The sequence below is a fragment of the Strix aluco genome, chromosome 1, assembly GCF_031877795.1.
Source record: "Strix aluco isolate bStrAlu1 chromosome 1, bStrAlu1.hap1, whole genome shotgun sequence".
NCBI lineage: Eukaryota > Metazoa > Chordata > Aves > Strigiformes > Strigidae > Strix > Strix aluco.
In genome coordinates, this window is record NC_133931.1 from 162,739,540 (window position 1) to 162,767,291 (window position 27,752).

The window sequence follows — 27,752 nt, forward strand, 5'->3', positions numbered from 1 at the left end:
TAGACCGGAATAGAATAAAATAGTTGAGTTGGAAGAGACCTGCAATGATCATCATCTTCCTGGAGGCACGAGTAGATCACAAGGTTATTATGAGCCATGAATGGGATACAGGCAAAAGCATTCTTGTGTGTCAGGCAAGGAAGGCAAGCATTGTGCAAAGCCCTGGTGAGAACTCACCTGTACCACTACAGACATTTCTCATTCCTTAGGCTCAAGAAAGACAAATTCCATCTGTGGTGAAGGCAAGGAAAAATATGGTAAAGAACACAAAACAATTCAGGACTTCTTTCCAAAAAGAAGACCTCACCATAAACAGTGTAGTAGCAAAAGTCCCTTGGTAAGGAGGAATGGTGAGAAAATCATGCACGCTTTCTGTGTCTCTTGAGAGTTTGTGCAAACCCCTGTCTTTCACCTCTGGCATCATCACAACCAAATGAATGTCTATGGTATAACTTCCCTTATTTACATAGTGTGCAGGTACATACAGTTTTGGCACCAACATATAAAATGAGAATAGTACCTTCCTTATCTTTCAGTACTCCAAATAATAAATCGTAAACAAAAAAAGAGATTTGCCAGGCTTTTAGTTAAGATCTGAACATCTTCCCACAAATTGAGGTAGGCAAATAACTCTCAGAAAGGTTAAAGCCACAAATGAGCTCTGAAAGTTTTACCCCATGGCTGAAGCACGTTTTGTATCCCACATAAACATGGCCAATGGGTGTGTTTGACAGAAGAGCCATGCAGCTTGGTTTCACTGGGACAAGGGGAAGTGATGACAATAGCAGCAATGGGCTATTTTCTCGGTTTGGAAGAGTCATCATTTACCTGGCTATGCTTTGGGCATGAATCCAAATGCTCTGGGTCTGAAAATGCCCAACCTTTCCACCATACCACTGTAACCTCAGATCACTTGGTTTTCAAAGCCTGTCTTAATTTCATGGTGATCTGTTGGCACTGTCCACCCCATCCTGTGGCTCTGGTCACACTCTGGCTTTCCTCCAGGCTGTGGCTGCTGAAATCAACCCCCTTACACCCCAGCAAAAGGGTTTGTGTCCAGCCAGGTCAAGTCCCTGCTCCTCCTCACTGCAGGGCCTCATGGCTGTCAGCTCTGGGGCAGAGAGGGGATGACAAATAGGGGAGGTCTCTGGGCTGCAGGGCAGGTTTCTGCCATGGCCTGAGAGAACAGTAACAGCCCTGGGTTTGTCCTTGGAGCCAAGTGGCAGAGGATGCATCAGGGACACCCAGCAGCTGGGCCCAGAGTGTGGCCACCAAGGGCAGGGACAGGCCCTGGGCCTCCTGGGCACAGCGACTGCCTCGGGGCCAGCACCCCAAAGGCTTCCTCCGAAGGGTGCTGGGCAGAGGGGGGTGGGCGGGGCTGCGCATGGGGGGCCCTGTCAGTCACCCCCATGTCACAGTGCCACCCCCATGCCACAGTGCCACCCCCGGCAACGCAGCAGTCACAGTGCCCCAGGGCAGTATAAAGGGGGGCACCAACCAGTGTCCCGCTGCCAGAGCTGCCCTGGGGGCAGCCCGAAGACATCTGAGAGGAGATCCTTGAGGGGAGGGTGGGATTACTGGGAGGGGGCTGAGGGAGGAAGACCAGCGGCTGGAGGAGGTGCCTGGAGGTTCTCGCTGCAAGGCCAGCTCCCGGCATGGCCACGTTCAAAGCCCATTGGATGGATGGATGGAAATCCTGCTTCAGCCTTCAGGGAACAGACACAAACCCCTCAGGAGATGAGAAGAACCACAAACCCCTGGAGGTGCCCGAGGCTCTCAGGCCTTTTCATCTGGGTAGCCGTGGCCAGCCCAAGGGAATGCCTTCTTGAGGAGCACTGCAGAGCTCGCCGTCCTCATCCCCTGCGGAGCCAGGGGCAGCAGCCGTAAGAAATGGGATGCAGGGATGTTCCCAGGGATCCCAGTGCTTTGGAGCACCCACTGGTGCTCTGCCAGGCGTGGGAAGGATTCTTGTCCCCAAGGTCAACCAGGCCGGGGGCCTTTGGCCACTCTCAGAAGCCCCTGAGATGGCTCCAGGGTGAGGGAGAACAGGGCTTGGGCATCTCCTGGGAGGCGTGACCAGCCTGTGGGACAAGGAGGCAGGTCTTGCTCACCTGCTCAGGGAATAGCTGATCGCCATTGCTGGGGTCAGGAAGGAATTTTCCCCCGGGGCACATTGGCACTGGTCCCCGGGGGTTTTTTGCCTTCCTCTGCAGCACTGAGCATGACCACTTGCCAGGGCTTCTCCGGTCCCTTTTGGCTGGGTCACTGCCTGCTGCTCGTGCACCACGAAGATGGCCTCTCGTGCCCTGCAGCTGGGGGGAGGAAGGCTTTTTTTCCCCCACGGTGGGCTATAGCGAGTGTCCTCAGGGGGTTTTTTGCCTTCCTCTGCAGCGCTGAGCACGGCCCCTGGCCAGGGCTCCTTTGGGCCACGCTGGCCAGGTGCCTGCTGCTCCTGCTCCACGAAGGTGGCCCTCGTGCCCTGCGTCCAGGGGGAGGAAGCTTTCTAGACTCCCAGGGTGGGCCCCAAGGGTGCCCCTGGGGGTTGCTGCTTGTCCTCTGTAGCACTGAGCACAGTCCCTTGCAGGGCTCCTCTGAGCCCTTTCGCTCGCTTCTTGCCTGCGGCTCTTGCCCCTCCAAGGCCCCCCTCGTGCCCTGGCTCTCTTGCCCATCGCAAGCTTGTAGCAGGAGAGACACTGCTCTTCCCTTGGCTCCATTTCCCCGGAGGTTCTTGCTCGTGCCCAACAGCCTGTGCTTGGAAGGGCTCCAGGCTTGCTGCCCCATCCGGAGCTGCCCCTTTCCAGCTCTCCCTGCCTGCAACACAAGCGCCGGGCAGGCACGAGAGCGCTTCTCCTGCATCACTGGCCAGGAAGCACAGCGGTGGAGCAAGTTTGGGAAGGCAAAATGTATCCTTGTCACCGATACGTGTCGTACTTCGGAAAATACATCGTGGTACCGCACACCTCTTCTTCCTCTTTTGTGTGTGGTCAGTCCTGATCCTCATTCTTCACGTTCTCACTCTTGAGGACACAGGGACGGCTTGGCCTGTATTCCTGCTGCTGCTTTCTGCAGCTCTGACTTCCCTTTGCCAGACTGCAAGGGATGTTTTTTCAAGCTAAGCTGAAGAACGCATCAGCCTGCTCCTGGCTACACATGTGCATTGTGTTAATGCTTGTGGAGCATCGGCTCTGAAACAGATTCAGAAAAATAAAATCCTGTTTCCAGTTGTAACCTTTGTGATTTGTGTCCTTGAATGTTTTTGGAGCTGAAAACCCCCTGGCATTTCAGGCAAACAACCATCTCCTCGTTACTCAACTCATGGTGAGCACAGGGAATAGAACAGAACAGTTACACTGTGCTATGCCGAGAGTTCTGCATGAGCAGCTCTGAGCCAGGTCTGAGGGGTCCCTCCAGGAGAGCAGCTCTCTGCAGAGCAGGTCCAGGCCCCCCCAGGAGACAGGGGCAGAGACGGGCACAGCTACAGCATCTCTCGGGCAGGGACTGAAGGCCCCGGGCTGAGCTGAAACACGTCCCCTGGGCCCTTGGCAGGAGGCGGGGGGGTGGGGGTCCCGGGGAGGCTGGTCCCAGCCACTGAGGCCTATGAGCACCCCCAGGACCCTGACAGAAGCAGACATGCACTGCTCATGTGCTCTCCTGTAGACACTGATGGTTGGCCACTTTGGAGACAGAGTGTTGGGCCAGATGGACCCCCCCCTCTGAGGGAGTGCTGCTATTCTCAGGCTCTACTATGTTTTTCCAAGGGAAATGTATCTAAAAATGAATGGAAGGAGAAAAAAAAATCTACAGGGAAATGGACAGGTATTGCTCTCCTCAGAAAAGTTTGCAAAAATTTGGTTCTGGAGCGTGTCCTGCTTCAGGAAGAAGAATAGCATAGCATAGAACAAATTGTTCAGCTGGAAGGGACCTACAGCAACCATCTAGTCCAACTGCCTGACCACTTCAGGGGTGACCAAAGTTACAGCATGGTATTAAGGGCATTGTCCAAATGCCTCTCAAACACTGACAGACACGGAACATCAATCGCCTCTCCAGGAAGCCTGTTCCAGGGTTTGACCAGCCTCTGGGTAAAGAAAAGTTTCACCATGTGAATTCCAAACCTCCCCCGACAACACAGCTTTGAGCCATTCCCACACATCCTGGTGCTGGTTACCAGGGAGAAGAGCTCAGCACCTCCCTCCGCCCTTCCCCTCCCCAGGAAGCTGCAGAGAGCAGTGAGGTCGCCCCTCAGCCTCCTCCTCTCCAAACCAGACAAACCCAGAGGCCTCAGCCACTCCTCAGAGGACATGCCTCCAGCCCCTTCACCAGCTTTGGTGCCCTCCTCGTGACACATTCAAGTACCTTCACATCCTTTTTAAATGGTGGGGCCCAGAACCACAGACAATACTCATGGTAAGACTGCACCAGTACTAAATACAGGGGGATAATCCCCTCTTTTGCCCGGCTGGTTACGCTGTGTTTGATGCACCCCAGGGTGCGGTTTGCCCTCTTGGCTGCCAGGGCACAACTGCTGACTCCTGACGAGCCTCCTGTCAACCAGCACCCCCAGACCCCTTTCTGCGGGGCTGCTCTCCAGCCACTCCTCTCCCAGTTTAGACTTGTGCCCAGAGTTACTCTGTCCCAGGGGCAGAATCTGGCATCTGTCCTTGTGCAATTCCAACCACTGATGATTGCCGAATGCTTCAATCTATCCAGATCCCTCTGCAAGGCCTCTTGTCCCTCGAGAGAGTCAACAGCACCTCCCAGTTTAGTATCACCAGCAAACTTACTACCCGTGCATTCAACTCCTGCCTCCAGATCATTGATAAAAAGATTGAACAGAACTGTCCCTAGATTTAAGACCTGAGGAACAGTGCTGGTGGCCGGTCACCAGTCAGATGTAGCCCCGTTCACTGCAACCCGCTGAGCCCTCAGCCAGTTCTTCACCCAGCGCACTGTTAGTTCAAATAATAAAGGAAGTAACTCTCAAGAGAACTATATGAATTATATCCCTTCACATTAAATTAATTAATTCCTTCTAATCCAAAAGTACATGGCACTCTGAGCATGTCTTGTTGCACAGGGCCTCCTTTAATATACAATATATGGAAGGCATGTGTCCACATTACAGATGGTCTGGGAAAAATTGAAGTTACTGAAGAAAAAAACGCTAAAGAAGCTTGGGTGGAGGTGGGGGCAATAAGCTCCAATACACAAGATTAGAAAACAAAATATGAAAAAAAAAAGCATAGATTTAAACTTACCTGCTTGTTTACACAGACAAAATAAATTTCAGCATCATATAGATAACATAACCACAACACACAACATATATGGCTTAAATCCATCTTTCAGGCCTATGAAGTAGGAGTATAGAGGAAAGAAGAACTAGTTGGATATATTTTCTCATTTTTGTCAAATAGATGCAACAGCATTAGAAAATACAATTTATGTCATATCCTGTATGGTGAGTGGTCACATAAGAGTGTTAAGTACTCTGGCGAATGTACATTGTCTTAATAATTTACTTGTTTTCCTATTACGTAGCTCTCTTACAGCTATATAGATGTGAATGGATTCAATCACCTTGTTTTTTATTACAGGCTGAATGTTACCAGCGGGAGAACACCACTGGTGAGTGAACTTCATATCCATTATATCTTAAAGTTCAGGACAAATTTGTTTTTTCTGCCAGCATGCCTCAATCATTACATTTCACAGTTGCAGTGTTTAGGAAAGACTGGCAATGTGAGGCCTGTGGAAGAAGCCAATGTATAATGAAAAGTCGTAAGCCTTTCAAAGGCTGTGTGAGTTGTACGCCAATTACATCTGCACTCAGAAATAACTCCTGAATTAAGTATAATTGCATTTCTGCCTGGACTGGTGTCTTTGGCCCATACGTATTGCTAGCTAAGTAGCTAAAAGCAGCAATGAAGTGAAAGTCAGCTATTATCCTGGTATGATGAGCAAACCAATACACGGTCCTTCCTCCCCAAAGTGGTGGTTCAAATGACCTGGTCACTGGGAGCAGAATTTATTTCTTTTTACAAGACAGGAGGTGGTAATGGTTATACTACTCAAATATAAAACTAAATTTTGAACTACTAAATACTCTTCAGGTAGAGACATTAAGCACTAGAAGACAGAAATTTCCTAAATTATGATTTGAGTTTTCAATCTTACCTCTTGACTTTTTAAAGAGCCTCTACAAATGTATCCTCTTAATATCTCTGTGTAATTATCAGTAAATATACTACAAAGTGTACCATGAATTGGAATGCTTAAATTTTGTCTCGCATATATTAGGTTCCATATTTTATGGTACATTTAAGTTGATTACTGATCATTACTTCTCATTAATTACAGTAAATTTAGAAAAATTATATGACAAAGCTCCTGAAAATAGAACTCAAGACTTCAAAAAAGAGCAGAGCACTTTTACTGAGGACATGCTTTACTGTAAATAAGACATTTGTTTAATTCATTCATCTTGAGTTTAAAAATTATCCACAACTTTCTAAGGCATTTATCTTCAACAATGTAATCGCCATAAATCATCAGAGTATGTAAATTCCCTGAATGTACCCAATATTTGAAATCTTGTTTATAAATAAATAATGATTTTTTTTGCTGTCTTTGATATCACAGATAATTATAATTACACATAAATACTGCACAAAGATGAGCAGACAAAAAATGCAATATGATACCAGGGCTTAGCTTTCTTTTCCCCTACAATAATTTCCTTCATACAACACTTTGTAAAAGCAAAAATTAATATTGTAAACACAAAATATTGAGATTTCTGAATTTTTTGAATCATCCTTTCTTATAAATTACATGCACTGAAACTACCTACTTCTCTCACTACAGCTTAACACCAACTAACCTCCATGGGTATCAAGACTGTTATGTTCTATAACAGTATATAATATATATTCATCTGTGATATGCAGGTGTAATATATAATTATGTTATAGAAGTATAATACTTTGTTTCATTGGAACTGGTGCCCAGTATAATACTGGTTTCCAAGAGTCAGATAAGACCTTAGACTTATAGTTTCTAATTACAATCAACGAAGCATTTTGATTCACATCTGGGTACACCTGGGGAAAAGAATACCAATCTCTGAAAATACCTGAAAATTAGAAGTATGTGCTATGCCTCACAACATGGCAACTGACTTCAGACTTCCCTCATTAAAAAAAAAAAAAAAGGCAACCAAGACTTGAGGACATCTTGAAAGTAAATGCAAATTCATGGAGATGGTAACAGATTGCCACATGGAGGTTGTTGGTGGGTGATGCAACTTTGAGCGATGAGCATCTAGCAGTGAGAATCTAAAAGTCATTTTAAAGTAGTAAACATGGTATTGCTTGCTTTCTGAAAGTCAACTGTTAGGAAGGTTCCAAGGTATCTACACACTAGCCAACATTTTGAAAGACTTAAAAAAGGTCTGAATAATGACTCTTACAAGGTGAATGGCTTCAGAGGAAGACACCAAAGGTTCTCCATTAAAATCTGAGGTACTCCTCCAATTTCTCCTGTTTCCCTCCAGTAGTATTTTCTACAGTGTCAGTATTACAGAAGTACTTGAAGGATAGGTTAAAATGGTATCTTCCAATCTAATGTTGCCACGCAGCTATACCAAAGTTACACTTTACCCATGTACTCTCAAAACTCTCTTTTAGAGCTGGTGAAAGCTAGAGCATGGTACCTGAACCTACGAGGAGCAAAAGGACACGTTGGCATTTTCTTATGTTTTTTTTTTTTTTTCAGGAAATCCAAGCAAAAATGAAGAGTAGAAGGGTAGACTATTAAACTGCACATTCAGTTTTGAGATAAAACAACTATTAAATTATACAGTGGGAACATTGATTTGTGAGTAGTCAGGAAGTCAGCAAGTAAAAATTCACTTTCAGGAATTACAACAGTAGTCTTTATTCTAGCGATCTAGGAAGGTAGCAAAGGTAAATACTACCAACACAAAATCTATGTCCTGTCTTTATCTTCTCTATTCCCCTAAGTATGAATAAATGTGAAAACTAGAATGTTTGCCAAAACAGCTTGCTTTGGCAAATTTACTCATCCCTGAAGTGTTCCCTACTGGGAGGGGAAGGCCAGATTTTAAAATGTAGGTATATTCAAAAGAAACAAAACTGTACATTCTTCATTTATTCACATAAACACCTGGCTTGCACATACAAAATAGTAAGTGGTGCATTCACATGATCAAGTATATAACTCACTATATCATTAAGGAAATATCTGATAGAACTGTATAGAAAGTGATCACCTTTGCAAAGTTTTTTTGTTTTTCTAAATGAAATATTCTAAGCACTTCCACAAAAACTTATATCCCAAGAGACAAACCACACATGAAACCAAAAAAGTTTCTAATCATTCCTTTGTCTCAGACTGGAATTCAATTTGACCTATTAGTTTGAAGTTTGCACTGAACCTTAACCAGAATTGAAACATAATAAGTACTACTTACATGTAATACTGATAAGAAGTACTTCAGAATAAGAACTTCTGAAATTCAGAATACTGGTTTGACTAACCATTGACACCAACTAGCAAAGGTGAATTTAAGGACAGGAACTATCTGCACCAGCTGGTGCTTGCAAGGCCACAGTTCAATGTAGTCTTTTTCTATCACCTCCTTCCTCAACTCATTCCCCACGTTTTCTCATCAGCGTGGTCCTTCGGTGCAAGCCTTCTCTACCCTGATACTACGCCATTTGCTGTGAACCACTAGTTGCTTGGTCAAAGCTGTTATATTTTACACCTGCCTAAGCTGAGCTTCGAGCCCAAACAATGACTCCTGTTCTTCAACAGTGTAGTGCTGTAGGTCCTATTTTAATTTCTCTGCTATCAGCACAGCTCCTTCTGATCCCTGGCACAGCACAGATACTGCTGATGTTTCCAGGACAGTGCCCTGAGCTGTTTCGTTTTAGCTTCTCAACCTCTTAAGATTCAAGCGTCTGAGAAGAAGACATAGGATTCTGCTGGCACCCCAGATGACAGTTAGGTTCTGGCTGAGGAATAAGACCTGAAAGCTAACAATTCTCTCTCTATGAAACTCATATTTGAGGTGTGACCTCATCATATAAACTTTTTCCGTTTTTAAAGGGTGTTCTTTCCAGGGAGAGAAGTTCACTGACCCTTTCAGTAATCCAAAACGGTTCAAACTAATGACACTGAAAAAACATACTGCATGGACAGTAAAGCTAGGAAGAAATGGCTGCATGTCATCACCAGAACTTAATCTGGCAAAAAAAAAAAAAAAAAAATCACTAGCTCAGCTCTAGCTAAAAATTGTACTACCCAGTTCTTCAAGAAAGAGAAAGCAATTTCCAAATGTAACTCAACAAATTATAGGACAGTTTTCATCATAGGAATCTATTCTCATATAGGAATCTAAATCTCATAGTCAAAGCAATGCTAATCTTGTAATTTCTTTACAATATTATCAAATTGTTATACAAGCTTGTATAAATATGTCTGTGTTCATGGGCTGGGAATAGCAGATGGGTGCATGCAGTTGTGCTTTCAGTATGTGCAATTTGGACAACTGGAATTGGGCATTTGTGCACGTTCAGCTTTGAAATTTTGTTTGCCCCACATGTTTGTTTGTAAATTGTACTGCCTCTCTTCACAAATGGGCCTGATTTTATGTTCCTTGTGATGTTTCTAAAAACAGCTTGCAAAGAATATTAAAAACCTTGTTCTAATCTGCAAGCCTCCGCCTCATTTCATCTCTGCATCCAGTTCAAAACCCATAAGGAACACTCTACTTACACACAAGTCAATATAAATTTTTTATTGGCCTGCCACAGGCACAATCTCTAAACAACTTTAATTTAAAGCAATGAACTGACACCAAATTTTAAAATTCATTAAGTTATCAATCCCTTTTAATAGAACAATTATCTGCTTTTTATATGAGTAAACTGTTTTTATTTACTGCTATGTTCAGTCTAGTTTCAGACAACCAAAGAAATAGGGACTCCATGTCTTCTTAGGGGACTCTGCTCCAGACCTTAACAGATTCTGTGTCAGGAAGATTTTTCTAATCATGTCTTGAACCAATGTCTAATGTTTTCAATAGGCCTTGGATTAAGCTAGTTCACATCTGTTCTGTCTTGGTTTAAACCTTTTGCACACAGTCATAGGATGGACAGGTTTGTTTTATTTGAAAAAATAAAAAGTTTAACAAAACAATATTTGCAAGTTTGGATCAAATTTGATTAATAATATCAGCTAAATAAAAATCTGGAAAAAAAAAATTTGGAAACATTTGGAAAACCTCTTGGGATTTCCCACTCTCCCAGAACCCCAAAAGAGCTCCAGAATAGTTAGCAAAATGGCAGAGGGCAAAAGAGGTGGCAGTAATGCTTTATTTTTGATAGCCCAAATTATTAAGGCATCATTTGGAATATTCAAGACTCAGGTTGAAATCACCATGCTTGTTTTGAAGCAGGGCTTTTATACAAGGAAGATCTACTGGTGAATGTATCCACACTAACAGCAGGCAGAAATTTTAGAATAGGTGAAGAGGTTGTTGGATTTAAATTTACCCAATAAAATTGTGTCTTCATTGACCACATAAAGGGATCTAGAGAGATAAGAAGCAGCAAAAACTTTACTCTCTTCTATTCATATTAGGAAAAAAAAGTATCTGAAGAAAAATAGCCTGAAACCCAGGCACTTAAATGGAAATATATATCTGGAAATAGTCATGCTGACACAGTCTTCAGGATTAAATTGGCAAGCAAATTAGACGTCAGCTTGAAATGCAGCATGACAGCTAAATAGATCAATGTAATTTTTACTGCATGGGCAGACACGTCCTATCTATAAGTTAGGCAATACTAGTCTTTTTATAAAGAAATTTTGATGTAACATGGGATTAATTTCTGGGCAGGACGTTACTAGAAAGAGTTGTGGGAAGTACAAGGAAGAGGAGCAAAAATAATTGCAAGTTTGCAGTGACTAAGAGAACTTATATATGCCCTACTTCAGGAGTTACAGATAAAAAAGTTAAATACATATAAATTTACTAACCCACAACAGGTACATGTTATATACTGGTGGCAGGCTCTTTAATCAACTGAACAGTAAAGTTAGCTGTATAAGTCTTATTTTGCCCCGCATTTTGACCCAGTCCCTTCTGCCATAAACTGCAAAGAAAGCACAGCGTCAAATTTCATGTAATGTCATGATTATAATTTGGAAAAAAAATAGCATATTTATGCTCTGTAGTTACTTGTGAGTTCTATATCCCAGTTTTTTGGATGAAAAAGTGAGAAATGTAACTTCATGGGCTAGGGGACTTGCCCAGAGTCAGGCAGGAGGTTTGTGATGCACTCTATACAACTGCAATTTTTTCCTGTAAATATGCAGTACGCAGACTGCAATAAAAAAAGACAGAGTTACAAAGCTGCTGCACTTTGCTTGCACAAAGGACCTGAAAAGACCTGGGGAAAATTATGCTACATAGTTTGTCAGGCAGTCAGCTAGATGTGACTTCTGTCAGGTAAATAGTACTTTCATGGGGAAAAAACAAAAATAGTTAAAGCTCATGAAAGACATGAAAAAAATATTGTTGCTCTATATAACTAGGTAACATTGAATTAGAATCATGGCAAGGTTTTTTTAACAATGAACATGATCAGGCATTTAAAGAAAGAGGCAGATATTTGATGAATTTTCCATGTTTTGAGAACTTCTGAATAAAACAAACTGTAGTCAAACACACGTGAAAGGAGTAAATTGATGAAATTCTATGGCCAATGCCATAAGAAAGCAAACTACATGATCTAATGGCCACTGCTGACCATAAAATTGTTCAGTCTAGGTTCACAGAAAACAGTTTAAGTCCACTCATTCTTTCCATTCATGGGGAGGCAGGGCTTGGGTCAAGACAACATGGCGGAAACACAACCGAGGATTAGTATACTCGGTATCCTAGGGATTAAGTAAAATTTTCTAAATGTTTAAAACATATTTTTACATTTAATGAAACCAAACTTTTTTAGCTGACAGAAGATTCCTTTTCTTATCCAATAATTATTAAAGATCATAAAGATATACTTACAATTTATGGGTGTTGAAGTAATTTGGCTGTTTTACAATGCACCCGAGGCATGCAGATATATCTTTACAATCACACACCCTGAACTGTGTGAGCACCTGGCTGTGCTTGTTACAGAGTGAGGGTTAAGAAAGTACTTTCTAAGTTACTGTTACTTATAAAGAAGTGGGAAACACATTTAAACAGAACAAAAAAAAAAAAGTTTTAAACAAAGCTGAATTCTAGGACTGACACCATTGGTGGGAAATTAATGAGTTTATTTGGCTACTCAGTTAAAACTTCAACCTTTTTTTTCCCTATGTAACGGCAAGGTGATACTGTTCTGCCTACTCTCCATAAGAAACTATGATGTCCAGTTTAAAGAAAATCCTAATATATCCTAGGCACATGGAGGAAAATACAGAGAAAATATTCTTCAGTAAGTAGAATTATAATTACTGATCAACATTCAGCAAAATGTCAACCATCAGTTTACTTATTACGTACAGAGTAGGAAAATATCCCTACTTGTCCACTGAAAAATTTTTATTTCCCCTCCCCATACAGCAGTCAGTTCCTGGAAAGAAACACATGATGCAAGAAAAACAACTTTGATTGCCACAACTTAAAGACAGTCAATAAAACCCAGGGTCTGCTGAGAGGAGAGTCCAGCTCAGACACCCTGAACAACAGTCCTGGAGAGCCACCACCTGAGTAACACATGGTGCTGTGGTCCCAGTTGGTATTGTTACTCAGAGCCTGATGGAAAAGACTTCCACCATTTCTTAATTTCTCCCAACAACTTAAGTCCCAAAACTAGGTAAGAAACAGCTGTCTTGTCTTCTTTAAACATTAACTTTAAAAGTATCAACTGTGGCACTAAGCCCATTCCAGGATGTATAGCAAATTTTAAAATATACGGTAGAGAAATACTCTGGAAACATATGACAGAGGAACAAAATATGAAAAAGTTTGTTGCTTATGTTTTACTTTAAAAGGAGTCTTAAAAGATTCCAAATTAAAGTACCATTCATTAAAAACACAGACTAGCCTTTTCTACATAATCCTGAAGTTTATAATATATTCCTTGCCATTCCCACCATCTCTTTTCTGCTTTTGCAATCAGTATGAATATATTGTTTATATATTTATTAAGATTTTTTATAAAGTATTTTGAGGATAGCTGAGCTGTCATACATCATTTCTGCTGAGTTCCTGTAATGGTTCTGAATTCCTCAAAATTGAAATCAGCTCTGTGAATGTAAAAGACATAAACAGTCAGCCCTGATGACTAAAAAAGGCGAATGAGGTAACAGTAATGCCGGTGAAGCTGTTTGTCTCCAATGTACCATAAATAGTGAAGTGAAATTAAAATTTTTCAATCAACATCAGTTATGCACATGCATGCATGCACACACACGCACACACTCGCATATGAAAAAACTGCCTGATGAGAAGCAGGCAGGATCAGAAGTTCAAGCAGAGGTTCTTGCAAAAAAAAAAATCGTTGGGATTTTTTATGTTGTTATTGTTGTTCCTATATTGTGGGATCTCCTAGCTGCAGGAAACGATGGATCGGAGTACAGACTTCCTTAATTTCCTGCAAACTTCCCCCATGCAGAAGTCACTTTTTTCTGCCATATACATAGTCCTACTGAAGCTTCCCCCACTACACTTCCATTAAACGATCAAAAAAAGATAGCGTGTATCACTAGCAGCCATATCTGCTCCCTGTACTGAAAGGTACTGATCAAACACATAGACACCCCACTGTTATTACCACTGCTATAACTGCTCTTCCCCGTACATGGAAAAAAGAAGTATAAATACATACATGCATATTAAATATGAATATACATTTAAAATAATACATATGAGTTTTTCCAAGAACTTCCTTCCCTTGGAAATCAAAGTATTTTTCAACTATTAACCAAGATCTGAAAAACTGCAAATGATTAGTAAGGTGAGACACAGAGAGTGATTTGTCCAAGGTTAAGGAAGAAATCTGTGGCACAGTAAGGAAGTCCTATTAGATTTCTTGCCTCTTCGTCTTGTTCCTTAAAACCATTCTTCTAAGAGATTGATGGCAATTAGTCTCCATGGAACCACGACACCATTTAATGAATCATATAACAGGAAAAGCCTATCTCTGAAAAAAATGTCTTTCCTGTTTCAGTAGTATATTTGTAATGCACAGTGACAGGAGAAGACCGGAAAAAGAGACATTTCTCCTGAGTGGGTTGATTAATTAACATAGATCCCCTGAATTCAGTCCAAGAAATCTATGCCAAGGAGGAATCCTGTACTGCCTTTCCTAACTGAGCTTGGAGCAGTCCCCCCAACACATTATCTCAAGAGCACAGGAGGAAATCAACAAAGCCAGGTATGAAATTGGCCTTTCTGAGCATTAAAGACATCCTAGATGCAGATCATGGGCCAAAGGACAGAAATAGTGTTTATCAACTCAGGAAATGGGGATGAGGAGAACGTACAATATAAACATTATCAAAACTAAGAACAGTTGTTTTGTCTGGAAGAGGTGTTTTACATGATTTCTGCAGTTATATTGTTTCCTGTTTGATGAGAGATGATTCCGAAGTGTAAGCTTATATCCAAATTCCCAATTCGCTAAGGCTTAGAAGGGGTCAGAAATGAGGTTTATTTCACAGAGGATTCTGCTAGTTAATAAATTCTACAAAGGTTGGTTTGTTAGGGACAGCTGAATGCAATGTGCTTTTTCCTTAAAAAAAAAAAAAAAATCATATTACAAACACTCTTTTAACTATAAAAGACAACTGGCAGCTTTTAAAAGTCAACATTAGGCACTAGATAATGCAGAAGTTTGGAATATTATTATTATTTGAGTTTCCCAAACCATATAAAATAGATGATAATGGAAAAGGTTTGGGCATTGCATCCATTATGCTTTTTCTACATAATCAGTATGGGTTGGTATCCATTATGGTTCACATTGCAACTCAGAATAAATTACTCAGTGGCTCCCAGAAACCCACATGCTACCGCTCTTTGGAAAAGTCCATTACTCTTTGGCAAAGTACTTCAAGACTAACCCAGATGCTAAAGCTTCTTGAAATCTTGTCCCTTCACTTAACTGTATTGTCTCTGTGCCATCGAGCATCATCTACAATCTGGCACTCTATCAAACATCTCTCCCCTATCATTTTTTGCCCTCAGAAGTACTTTCTGTGCTCTACGTGTCCTATTTTATTAAACTATGTAATTTCTCCTCCAGATATCTATGGTAAGCACCACAGAGCTAAGTGAGGAGATACTGAGGTTAATCACAGAATAAGAACATAATCCAAGTTGAAAAGGACCTCAGCAGGTCTCCAGCCCAAGATCTTGCTCAAATTAGGGTCATGCCTGAGGTCAGACCAGGCTGCTCATGGTTTTATCTAGTTGTTTTTTGAAAACCTCCAAGAACAGAGCCTGCACAACCTCGCTGGGCAACCTGCTCCACTGCTTGACTGTCATGACGATGAAAAAGACCTTCCCGATATCCAGTCTGAAGCTCTCTTGTCTTGCATCCTCCCACCATGCACTGCTCTGAGGAGCCTGGCTCTTCACATTGATAACCTCCCTGAAGGTGCTGGGGGGCTGCTGCCAGGCCCCACTGAGGCTGCCTTTTCCCCAGGCTGTACCAGCCCCTCTTCCTCAGCCTCTCCAGCTGAGGTGCTCCAGCTCACCATCACCTTCGGCACCCTGAACGAAAGATGATTGAGCTGACTTCATATACAGAGCCAGAAGAGATTCATCAGTACAGGCCTGCAACCAGATGAACCAGTTCTGTGAAGAATGAGGGCAGTACAGTGCCAGGCCTTTGGGACTCAAGTGAAGCTCTCTCACAATGTTGCACCTTCTATATATGATATGTCAAGTATACGTATACCACAAATCAGATCTAGAAAAACTTCACAACGTGAATATATTGAATGGTATATGTGAAACATTATCCTAATGAAATCACTCAACTACCACGGAACGACATTTTTCTTTAAAATGGTCTTACAGTCTTTTATACAATCACTCTTAGTCAGACATGATTAACTCCTTTTTTCACATCCATTCTTGAATCTGATATCTTGCTAATAGTAACAGCAGTGTATATGTGCAAAGACGTTTTTCAATGAATACTTGAAGCAAGAGATATCAAAACACAAGGTCTGTATCTCTCCTACCATCAATCTGCATTTTGAAAAGAAAAGTAAATAGAAATATGTTTTTTATAATCTGACTTCTTCCACTCCAGTTCCACCAGTACCTTGTGATGTCCTTATCAGCACACAGTATATCTCAGGCTGGGAATTATAAAAAAAAGGCAAGGGGAAAGCACTGACTAGGTGTGGAAAGAACCAAATTCAATAACAATATCAAAAGATATTTAAGTAAAAAAGGAGTATGAATCATCAAGTCCAACATTAAAAATATAGCCAACATTAAAGTCAATGGCAAAATCCCTCAGAATTTCAATTTGCGAGATCTACAAGTGAGGATTCATATACAGATTTGAACCCAGTCTCAAAGTGGGGACATGCCTGGAGAAGGACTATTCCAAACCAATATGCTAGACACAGAGGCCAACTGTGGTACTCGGAGCTGAAATCTGCCAGCATGCTCTCACTCAATAAGTGTATGTCACTGTACTCACAACTTTACTTGGCAGCACAAGTCTGACCTCTGTCAAGAGCCTCAAGTGTGATGTCCAATTCAACTACTAAAAGACACATTAAACCCTGGCTTATATGATTAAGAAATAAGAGTCACCCATTTTTGTTTTGGGATCAGAGTCTCCCCAGTCTCTTTAAGGAGAGACATTTTTAGTCTATTCAGTTTCAACATTCACGCTAATATCTTAATCTTGCTTGATAAGCAACCCTGCACCAGAAACTGAGAGCTTAGCAAAGTTGTTCTCTACCAAATATAATATATTCAATATAATCTCATTGAAGAAAAAAAAAAAAAAAAGAAGAAGTTGTTACTATTTTAAATAGTCACTGAGAAGCAGTTTATCTACTGGAGGTCTTCTCTGCACACCCTTCCCTGTACTCTTCAGATATATCATTGACCAGGACAATTCCAAGGTACTTCCATTATCTATCATCAAGAGTAGCCAAAGTCACTTATGCGCTTCAATTTTGGGACAGAGTAATGCACTGTCTTTCCATTGACCATCAATAGGTCCATTCTGCTCACACTGAATGAGTGTCCTTCACCCTTCTCTCCCCTGTCTCTCCCTTCCCTATCCTCCCATGCCAGGAAAGGAAGGAATTCTCCTTTTCCTGCTCAAATATCCAATAATCATTTCAGCCATCTGCTTCAATACAAGAAACTCTTCATAGAAGCCCATTTAAATGGCAAGCCATTAGAGATTAAGATGATTTATTTTAGTTTAGTGCAATGTCACTGGTTTAATAAAATAAAAAATAACTAAGGATTTGGGAAGTACTATGGCTTACCTATGTAAAAACTCACTCTCTTGCCAATACATTCTATCGCTGCTGACAGACATTAGAACATTCCTTTCATCTCCTTCCTCTTCTTGCAGTTTAACCTATCCCCTTAAGGAGTATTTGCTTTCTCTAAGATAGATTATACGTTGTATGCAACATGAAAACCTTACACACTTTCTCTACCATCTGCAAGGCTTTTCTGCCCACTTCTTTAAAAAGAATTAAATCAAAACCCTTATTAGTCTTTTCATTCTGGATAAATAAACCAAGATTACTTTTCTGTTAGAAACTAAAACAAAAGGATTACTATTTCCAGATATATGCATCTAAATTAGAGAAGCATTTTTGAATACAATCAACCAAACATCCAAGCCTAGTGGGACCAAATGTGGAATGCAAACTGTGATAAAGAGTAAATATGAAGCATACACATACACGCACACAAAACACCCCCTCTATTCATGCAGAAAACATGATCTAATATGGGATTGATTTCTTTCAAATAATCCTTTCTGCATCCCAGTGTGATTCCAGGATGTGCAAATTAAGATAAATTTTATGGGTCAAATTCTTCTTACCACTACAGTGCTCAAGTCAACTGAAATTGATGACAACTGGATGCTGTGTCAGAGGGTGGAATTTGGCACAGAAAATCACAATGTAAGGAGAAGATGTTATAAAAATAAAAATGACATGGTGCTTTGAATGAAGGAGGAAACAATTCTCAATGTGGCTTGGGAGAGAGAAAAGCATAGAGAAGCAGAAAAAGTTGACCCAATAGCTAGTAGATTGTCAGATAAGGCTCCGCTGTCAAAACAGAGCCAACTGGGAGAATCTGAATGAGAATGTTCATAATGGCTCTGGATGAAGCTAACCCCATTCCATAACTAACTCTAATGGAAGTAAAGCTACACCAGCTCCAAGTCCTGATCCACTTACAGCTTAAAAGAGAGACTACTTTATTACTTCTGTATTCTTTGGAAATCCAAAATAGCTATTTAAGACTTCATCATTGCAGAGCTTCATGTCTAATCTCATTAAATGAAATAGTGTGATGAAACCTTCAGCACAAACTTCCCTCTTCTTTCTTCTTTTTTTTTTTTTTTTACAACAGAAATGTTCCTAAAATAAGCCTGTGTAACTTGCAAAATAGACCTAAATGAAAAACAGATTGACATATTCATGTAGATGATTTAGCAGTAATATTTCTAACAGTGGGAGTTTGCAAATATTATCAAATCCATATTCATGTTTTATGACAACTGACCGATGAAAACCAGAAGCTATTCTGACACACATTTTAACCCATTTTTCTGCTACCGGAATGAATATGAGCACAAATGTCTTCCTGGTTAAACTTTTGTTCATTTGACTGAAATGTGAAGATGTGTCATGTCCTCAGCTGAGTTCCAGAACTACTCAGGATGTCATGTAGCATTTAATTTCAAGCTCCATTTAGAAAAAAGAATTAAACATCTAACCTGGAACAGCTATCCTCCCAGCTGTTGGATGATTCATTTCCATCACAAGTCCATTGTGCAGAACCTAGGAAAAAAAAACCCAAACATGTATGTAATAAAAAATATGACCAGTTCCTAAACTCAAGAGGAAAAAAAAGATAAATATTATCACGTCCTTTCACAAAAAAAATCTGAAAATACAGGGAGCTACAACTCAAATAATTTGCTTAATTTGTAAAATTAAAGCCCTGATGTTTGACACTACTCTCTATGCATCTAAATAAGCGCTTCAGTAAGACTTTACATGTCTAACATATCTTTAAACTCTTATATCCAACATCAAACATAAGAAACCGAGCTGCAAGCATGTCATGCCTTCAACCACCGACAGACAACTGGTTCCAACATGGAATGAGAATTAAAACCTTCACCCACTTTCACTTTTAATCTGCAATACATATTGAAGGCCTTTACATAACTTATGCTCTCTAGTTATTTTTCATTGTTACTCAATTGCTTTTGAGCTCGTGACGGATCACACCATGAAATGCTGTCTTAGTAGCTCTTACAAACATTTAGGAAAGATGACATAATTTTGATGTTATTTCTGTTCTTTCAAGTGGGTATGCCATGCTTCAGTCCCGTTATATCTGTATCAGTTGACTGTTCATCACAACTTCCAGTTCCTTGTTATCAACCTCAACCAGAAAACAATGTATGATACCAAAATTCTCAAGTAACAAAGAAATTCATAATAGCAAGCTCACTGCTATTGTTAATAGAATCCTGCATCCAAAGCCAATACGCAATCTTTATCATTTCCTTACTTATTATTCTGCCATCCTTCTAACACTGTTAATCACATAATCAGAATTAATCACATAATCAGAACTCTTAAAAATTATTTATTGAAGTATCCTCTACAAATAAAAAGCCTCCCATTAACCAATTATTTTTATAACCAACTTAACAACAAGTCTAGAGTGCCTTGCCAAATGTATCAGCTATAGAAAATGAAAGATGGGCAAAGACTGTTGAGTGATCATGTAATACATCTACCTATTCCCCTTGCTCCATGAACAACACTAGCAACCTTGACTATTAGTGACAGGTGTTGGTCTAATTATTCTTGAAAATTTCCAGTTAATGAGATGACAATTTTCTTATGTAGTGTGTACCATATTCCCTATTTTTATTATTAGAATTTTTTCTCCTAATACATAATCTAAACATCTTTGCTTTGTTTTAAACATCTTTATTCTTGTTTTTTCCCCAACTGGACACAGAAAACCAATCACTAGCATCTTTATAACATTCTTTTACGTACTGGAAGATTGTAATCACATCCTCCCTCAGTCTGCTCTTTTCTAGACTAAACAAAACTAATTCCTTTAACTATTCTTTCCAGGTCAAATTTTGTGAACCTTTTATCTGTGTAGAATAGCATGCCTAAGAAATTCTCATTCCTGAACAGGTGGTGTCAAAAGGTTAGGTCAGTTTTCTCTTAGTTTGTAGGGTGAGCCTATTTAGCTGACATTTAGAAATCCAGATATTTCCGATAATAGGTGCTGGTGGAAGAATGCCTGTTCACCAGTCTAATTGTTTGGCACTGTACCAAATCATTAGTTCTATTTCTCCTTCAGAAGGTTAACGCCAGTTTTGGTAGACATTCAAGTGAGACATCCAGATTTTTTTTCCCAATGACAGAATCGGAAAATATAATTGCTTGTTTTAACTCGTATTTAGAATCTTTCCAGTTATGCCCTTAATCAAACAGTATTGAAAGTTTGGCCTCCTTTCTCCATAACTTACTTACACAGGCTTTCTTTATGCATTTAATTGAAGATTTGTGACCTGAATGCGAGAAAACATGCCTATTTGAACTTGAAATCAACAGCACACTCAGGTGCATAAACAGTTCTTTAGATGGCAAATTAAAGGCTGTAACTAAAAGTGGCACAAGTTGATTAAAGAAAAACATACAGATTCTCTATGAGCTACTCAGGGCTTCACAAAATTCATGCCTTCCGGTGTTCTGGGTCTCTAAATTCTTATTCTGATAAGGCAGACTTATATTACTTTTAAAAGATTTCCTTTTGTTGGACTCACATTCCATCTCCCTTTTCTTTAAAGAATGACCTAAGAAAAACCAGCAGTGTCTCTGAGGATCACCAGTCTAACTTCTATTCCCTTTTACAAGAATTAAGATGCAGTCAAGCTTCCTTTCCATTTTCATGATAAGTACAGTGTTGATTTTCCCTCTCAGATATAATATTTCCTCTAAAATACTGCAATTGTCATTACTCTTATTACTCTTATTTTCTACAGTTACATCTTTTCTTTTGAAGAAAACAACCCCCAGGAAATGAATCTGGCCAAAGATTGGGTTTTTTCCCACATCAGCAACACTTTTTAAAAGAACTGTGTAATTTCGTGTTTCATGTGTTCCACTATTAGGATTTCTGAAAAGAAACTGAAAAAACTTTACTGACTCTTCCTTATGTGCATTCTAAAAAACTATGAGGGAAACATAAGATTACTGCATCCTAGAATTTGGGAGAATGCAGTGTTCATGTCCATTATCATCAAAGACAAGGAAAGTCTGAGGACAAACTAAGAAACAGAACTTGAAGGCCTTCTCCTCCATTGTCTTATACCTCTCAAATGGTCACAATCCTTCTGATGTGGCGGAGTGCTCTATCCCCTTTGTATTTACCTTAGCTCAGTATAAGGAACTGATTAATCATGTAAAAGATGACAGCCATCAGTAGATTTTTTCTTTTTTTTTCCATATGGCTTACTTCCCAGACTAGAAATACTCATTACTATATTATCTGTTGCCATTTGAGATTTTCTGAATCAAATTTATGTTTGGGTGGCATTTTACACTGAATATAATGAGATCACTGTAAGGGAATCAGAAGCAGAGTCTTCTGTCTTTCAGTAATAACCTTTTCATGCCATTTCATTTTATTCCAAATACAGTCATCTTGTAGATTAAAGATGGAACCTTTCTTGTCTGTCTACTGGTCAATGAAAAGAAAACTTGATGTTACTCTTTTGTAATCTTAACTCAACAATAGTACTAGCAGTGTCCTCCTGTTATTTGTGACATATTTAGGTAGGATTTTTTTTTTTTTTTCCTGTTCATACACGTTTACATCTTTTCTCCTGACACCTAGAACTGTAAAGGAAAAGTCTCTCCTATTTGTAAGAAAGGAGAAATCACACAACATGAAATAGCAAAAAAATCTCTGCATTCTCCTGAAGTCAACAGAAGATAGGACTGCTCTGATTTGTGCCATCTATTATAATGATTCCTGCATCAACTTTTGCTACGTAATCTGGTTTTTTTTAAATTGTCTTGCAGGCTGAATTTGAAAAACTATATAGATATTATATATACAATGAAGAATATATATAATTCTCTATCATTAGTTGCTACAATTCTGCTTTGGGATTATTTATTTTATATGCAGACAGTAGCAGATTTGTCTGCGTTACAAAAAGAAAACATTGTTTGGTGATGGATAAAAACGGAAGTCACTATATTTTTAATTTATTTAGCCAGTATAGGTTATTACATGACTTTATTCAAACTACAGCAAATAGAACAATTCATATGATTATGTCTTCTAACCTCAGAGAATAAAAGAATTCAATTAAAAAACTACTTCAATAATATTTTCCCAATACTATATATAAGGAAGTCCACATAGAATCTTTTAAGTAAAGATCTTAACATTTTAGTTGTGTAATGCAAACCAAGGGTAATTTAATATTTTTCACCATATATATTCTCAGTTGTTTCATCATTTCCTCTTAGCTTGTCATGAGAAAAACCATGGAGGATACTTACATCAGCTGTTATGAAGCTCACAGTAATTCAGATATAATAACTTCAATGATTAATTTTGCTCTTTTCCCTAATGTTGTTAATAACTGCAAGTTAAAAAGTGGTTAAAATTTTTGTAACAGGCAGAGTTAAAATCCCTTAGCCATCTGCTTTCACAAGGAGGATCAAATATTAACTCTATTTATTTCTTGTATTCTCACCTTGTTCAAAACAATTACTCAACTGACGCTACTTTTCTGCATTAATATTTATATTACCAGTGGGCATGTTCAGTTCAATATTGTAATTTTTCTTTCGATATTTGAGTCTCCTTTGAGTCTCAAAAGCTAAGTGACATATAGGGAAGAAAATGAGAATAAGATGAACTTCAGAAGAAACATAATTATGATATAAAAATAAAATATGGCTGCAGAGACAATTTTAAATTTCATCTTCATGTAAAAGACTTGCAAGGTTGAAAATCTAGATTCAAATAAGGGCTTTATCTTTGACCGCTTGGGACTTAAAACTCATTCTTTACATGATCATATGGTACATACAGTGGTGCAAGATACTTTTTCAACTTTCACAGCTCTATCAAGGAAAAAGGTGAAACTGCCATTTTCTATGACTGTACTGTTTCTTAAAGTAGTAAGACATACAGACTATTAACATGTATGGTGGCCTTCTTTGAGACTTATGTGTGAGTACCTATTTATCTATCTAAAAAACAGCTAGAAAAAATTTCACCATGCAGGATATGGCTTCAGGATGATTTAAAGAAATCTTTTTTTTTCATGGACACTCCTTTTTTTAAGAATTATAAAGAATATCTGATGCTTCTTGTTGGGTCCCTTAATTGATAGATATAATAACAATACATATACCAAAAGGCTCTTCTGATAAAGTAACGAAAGTTGTGAAACAGAAATTAATCATGAATACTATTGTTAACAAGTATTAATCTTCCTTGCATCCTTCAAAAATGAATGGCTCTCTTACATGCTAAGGAAGTAAAATACTTCATTTTATTATTGATGCGGCAGCACAAATGGCAGGTAGAAGCAGAAACGTTGCTTCTGCCTTTTTTCCTGTGGATAATGGGTTCTTTGGCCACCTAGTAAACATCTGGCAAATTCTGCAATTATCATAAGGTTCATTTCATATCGTGTTAGTTCATTTCAACTGTAATGTAACTGATTATACATGTACCCAATCACCCATGACAACGCAGTTTCTCTTTGAACTGCCAGCAAGGTTTCAAATCCATTCTATGTACTACCTAAAGTACAATCAGCTTCCAAATTCCAATTGAAGGAGATGCTGGAATCAGAAACATATCAAACATGTTGTCAGCCCTGCCCCCCACCCCCAGTTTAAAAAGTTCTATTTATTGTAGAGCCACGCATTCAAAATATGCATTTGTACAGATACCACTCTCTCTCAGTTTCACCTAGAGTTTAGTGAAAAAGATTTTCAGGGCCACAAAGGAAATGATGTAACCATTTTCTCCATATTTTGTAGCCACAAGATAGCTGGCTGTTGGTAAATGCAATTACTACTTGAGCCTCCAAACCACAAGAAAATAATAACAGTTTCTCCTGTACACGCTGAACAGAGCTATGGCCATAATCACCTCCTGAAGAAGTAACAGTGCGTGTTGTGAACACAATGCCATATTGGAATCACATCCCACATCCCAAAAACACCTCTTTCCAAATAAAAAGATGTTAACTCATTTAAAATTTGAAAAGGATATTAAATGTATCCCTAACTGATGCCTGGTTCTGCTTGGTCTCATAATTCTAGAGCAATGTTATGCAGCAGAATGATTTCCATATCAGCATGTTCCCCCTTCACTCTCCTTTTTTTCAATGAAGTAATCCCAGTATTTTCACGTCCTGTTGCCAACATACAGGGCTCACCTGGAGAAGGTAATATCATCTCTATACTGTATGAGCCATGTGAGTATTGTATTAGTGAACCACATCTATCTCCACTTTACCAGTACCTCTCATACCTGAAGTATCTCACCATTTCATGCCAGAACAGTACATAATTTAAACAAAAGTAAAGATCTTCACTAATTTTTGAATGAGTGAAATCTGGGGGTTTTGTTTCTGGTTGCTTGTTAATTTACCTCTTTACTCCCAGTCCCTTATTCTGACACGCTAAATGCTGTATGTTATAGCCCCTTATGTTCCTAGCACCACATCTGTGAGAGTAAATTAATACAACAGAAGAAAACCACAGTTCACTGAAATGTCCTTATTCTCCATTTCTGCTTTCTGCTAGGCCCGTATCTTATAGATTGTTTGATCTGGTAAAATTTTTCTTTTCTTAGTGGGTGTGAGGTGATGGCTTTGACAAACTCCCTCTTATGACACAGCTTCACAGCTTTTTACACACATGTTGTAGACAAAATTACTTTTTGTTGACATCCCTAGGGATGGGGTTTTGATGCCTGAAGCATGTATCTTTGGTTCAAAAAAAATTCTGATCTATGTAATCATATTCAAATACTTCTTGCTTTTCTACTTGGCTGCTGTGTCTCTTGTTCTACTACAGAACACCTCAGGTGGATTCCATGTTGATTCCTAAGATTTAATTTCCTTACTTTTTATTTAGTATCTCTTGCCTGAAGAGTTTTTACATCCTCCAGTCTAATAGTAGTTCTGTAAACTAGCTATCGGCTCTCCAGTATTGAATTGAAGTTTTACAGTGGCCATGACTTTAACCCAAAAAGGTCTGCTCTGATACAGGACTTAAGAGTTTCTCGCCTGCATTCCTACACATCACTTAAGTCAAGAACTGCCATTCCGTTTGCATGCTCTAGAACTAAAAGTTTCAAAAGGGTAACCTCTCAGTGATGAGAAATTACTTCCCTTATATTCTATCCCACTGTGACATTTGACCAGCTGAAGGTAGTTGAAGTCACCCACTATTCCTACCTCGTTAGGCTTAGTTGATTTTTTGATCTCCTTCAACGTTTTGGACTCAATATCCGTTTCCTGATCAGAAGGCTCAACAGTATAGTCCTAGTACTACTCCCCCAGCTCTATGACCTAATCTGTCCTTCCTGTTCAGTTTATAGCCAGGTATTACACTCTCCTATTGATTTTTGTCATTCCAACATTCTTCTGTAATGGCTACTATATCAAGATCCTCCTTCTTTGCCAAGAATTTCAAGTCACCTATTTTTTCTCTTACACATCTCATGTTGGTATACAGATATGTATAGTTTTGTACGCATTTGGGGAAGCAGGGAGTTGGCCACGTTGTTTTTTATTTAAATCTTAAGTTTGTCACTGTATTAGATTTCCAGAATTCCTCAGTTGTCCCTCCTTCAGTTTTGCTGTACATTTCATTCTTGTCCCTTACACTTTTTGTATGAGTGACATCATTAGCAGATGTCTTTAAACGGTGTGAGACCTCATTTGTCAGCTTTTCCTCAACTCCTGTATGAATAACCACACTCATTAATTTCTTACAGCAGCAATCTATTTTTGCTACAGTTCTAGACAACCCCTTCCACAGAGGTTCTTCCTCCTCCAAACCTTTGTGTAAGTATCCCAATGGAAATCCTACTTCTTGTCGTCCATTAACTGAAATACCAAAAATCTTAAATTATGAAACCTGCACATTAGACTAAAAGCAGTTCAGAGTGACCATAAAGATGATGAAACTTCACCAGGTTTCCTGGATAAGTTTCCAGGATTCTTTTAGTGGTTCATAATACTGGCACCGAATATATCCACCACAGCGAGGTCCTCTCAGGCACCCTATGAAAGTCTGTTCTTCAAGTTCTGGCCTCACCCTCTTCCTCCCTGAGAATCTACTCAGCAAATTGTTTCTGTGGCCAACATGAACAAGGCAATGAATGTTTTTAGCAATTCAATCTTCTAAATCATCTTTTAAATTCAAGAACGGAAGTAAGATATGACCCAGATACTCAGAATAGTTCTCATATTAATGTTTTACTACCCTTAGCACCTACTGCTACAAAATAAAAATGAAAAAGTCCTTACTGCTAAATCAGCCACAGTATAATGCACAAAAGAGACATTAAATAATCCAAAAAATATTAAACAATGAAAACCATTTGTGACAGAGCAGAAACACCTTTGTCATTGTCTAATCGTCAAACACATACTTATTCTTGAGAAAAAGTACTAAATTCAATTTATACCTCACAGTCTAAGTAAACATGAGACAGCTGCTAAATACGTCTGTATAAATCTCAAATGTTTTCATCAGATGTACTGGAAAATAATGAGGGTAAAAGAATGTACTTTTATTCTAACAGCAGACCATATTCCAGTAAAGAATCAGGTTTTTAACTCTTGTGGAGAGCAAGTATTTCAAAGGAGTTTATTAGCATATGGTATAATTAATATTTATAATTAATAGCAAGGAGATTATGAGAACAAAGATTTATAACTCAGTCCAAAATATACAAATATGCAAAGACACGACTCTGTAATTAACTGCATAAATTCTCTGATTTTCAAGGTTGTAGACCTGACCCCGACTTCAGGAGGCTTTCTGGGTGCTCAAAAATCAGGCCCCTTCCCTCAGGTGCCCAAACACAGCTCCCTGACGACCTCTTGCACCATCAGTCTAGCAGCACGGCAGAGGAGAGAATCTGTCCTTATTGGTTAAAAAATACATACACTTTTCAGATGTGCTTTTTTCCTGAGAACAGAAATGTGATTTTAAAACCAGGTTTTGGGTGGGTTTGAATGTGTAGATCCTAAATTCACATAAATATTTAAGCAAAGACGGTTGGCTGTGCTGCTGTTTGGATATGAGACCTGGCTCATCCTGATAGCGAGATGGGGTGTGGCTGCATTCAAAGCACTGGCTCTGGGATCAAAGAGCCCATCCCCAGCTGCAGCAGACCTTTCATG

General features: G+C 39.4%; 1 protein-coding gene across 1 annotated transcript in view; it reads right to left on the reverse strand.

The window, feature by feature from the left end:
* Positions 1 to 27,752, reverse strand: part of SUGCT (succinyl-CoA:glutarate-CoA transferase) — a 334,394-nt gene that overhangs the window by 35,656 nt on the left and 270,986 nt on the right. Inside the window, exon 13 of the mRNA XM_074850026.1 lies at positions 19,029 to 19,092. Within this exon, the coding sequence (XP_074706127.1) occupies positions 19,029 to 19,092 (64 nt within the window). The remainder of the gene's footprint in view (positions 1 to 19,028; positions 19,093 to 27,752) is intronic.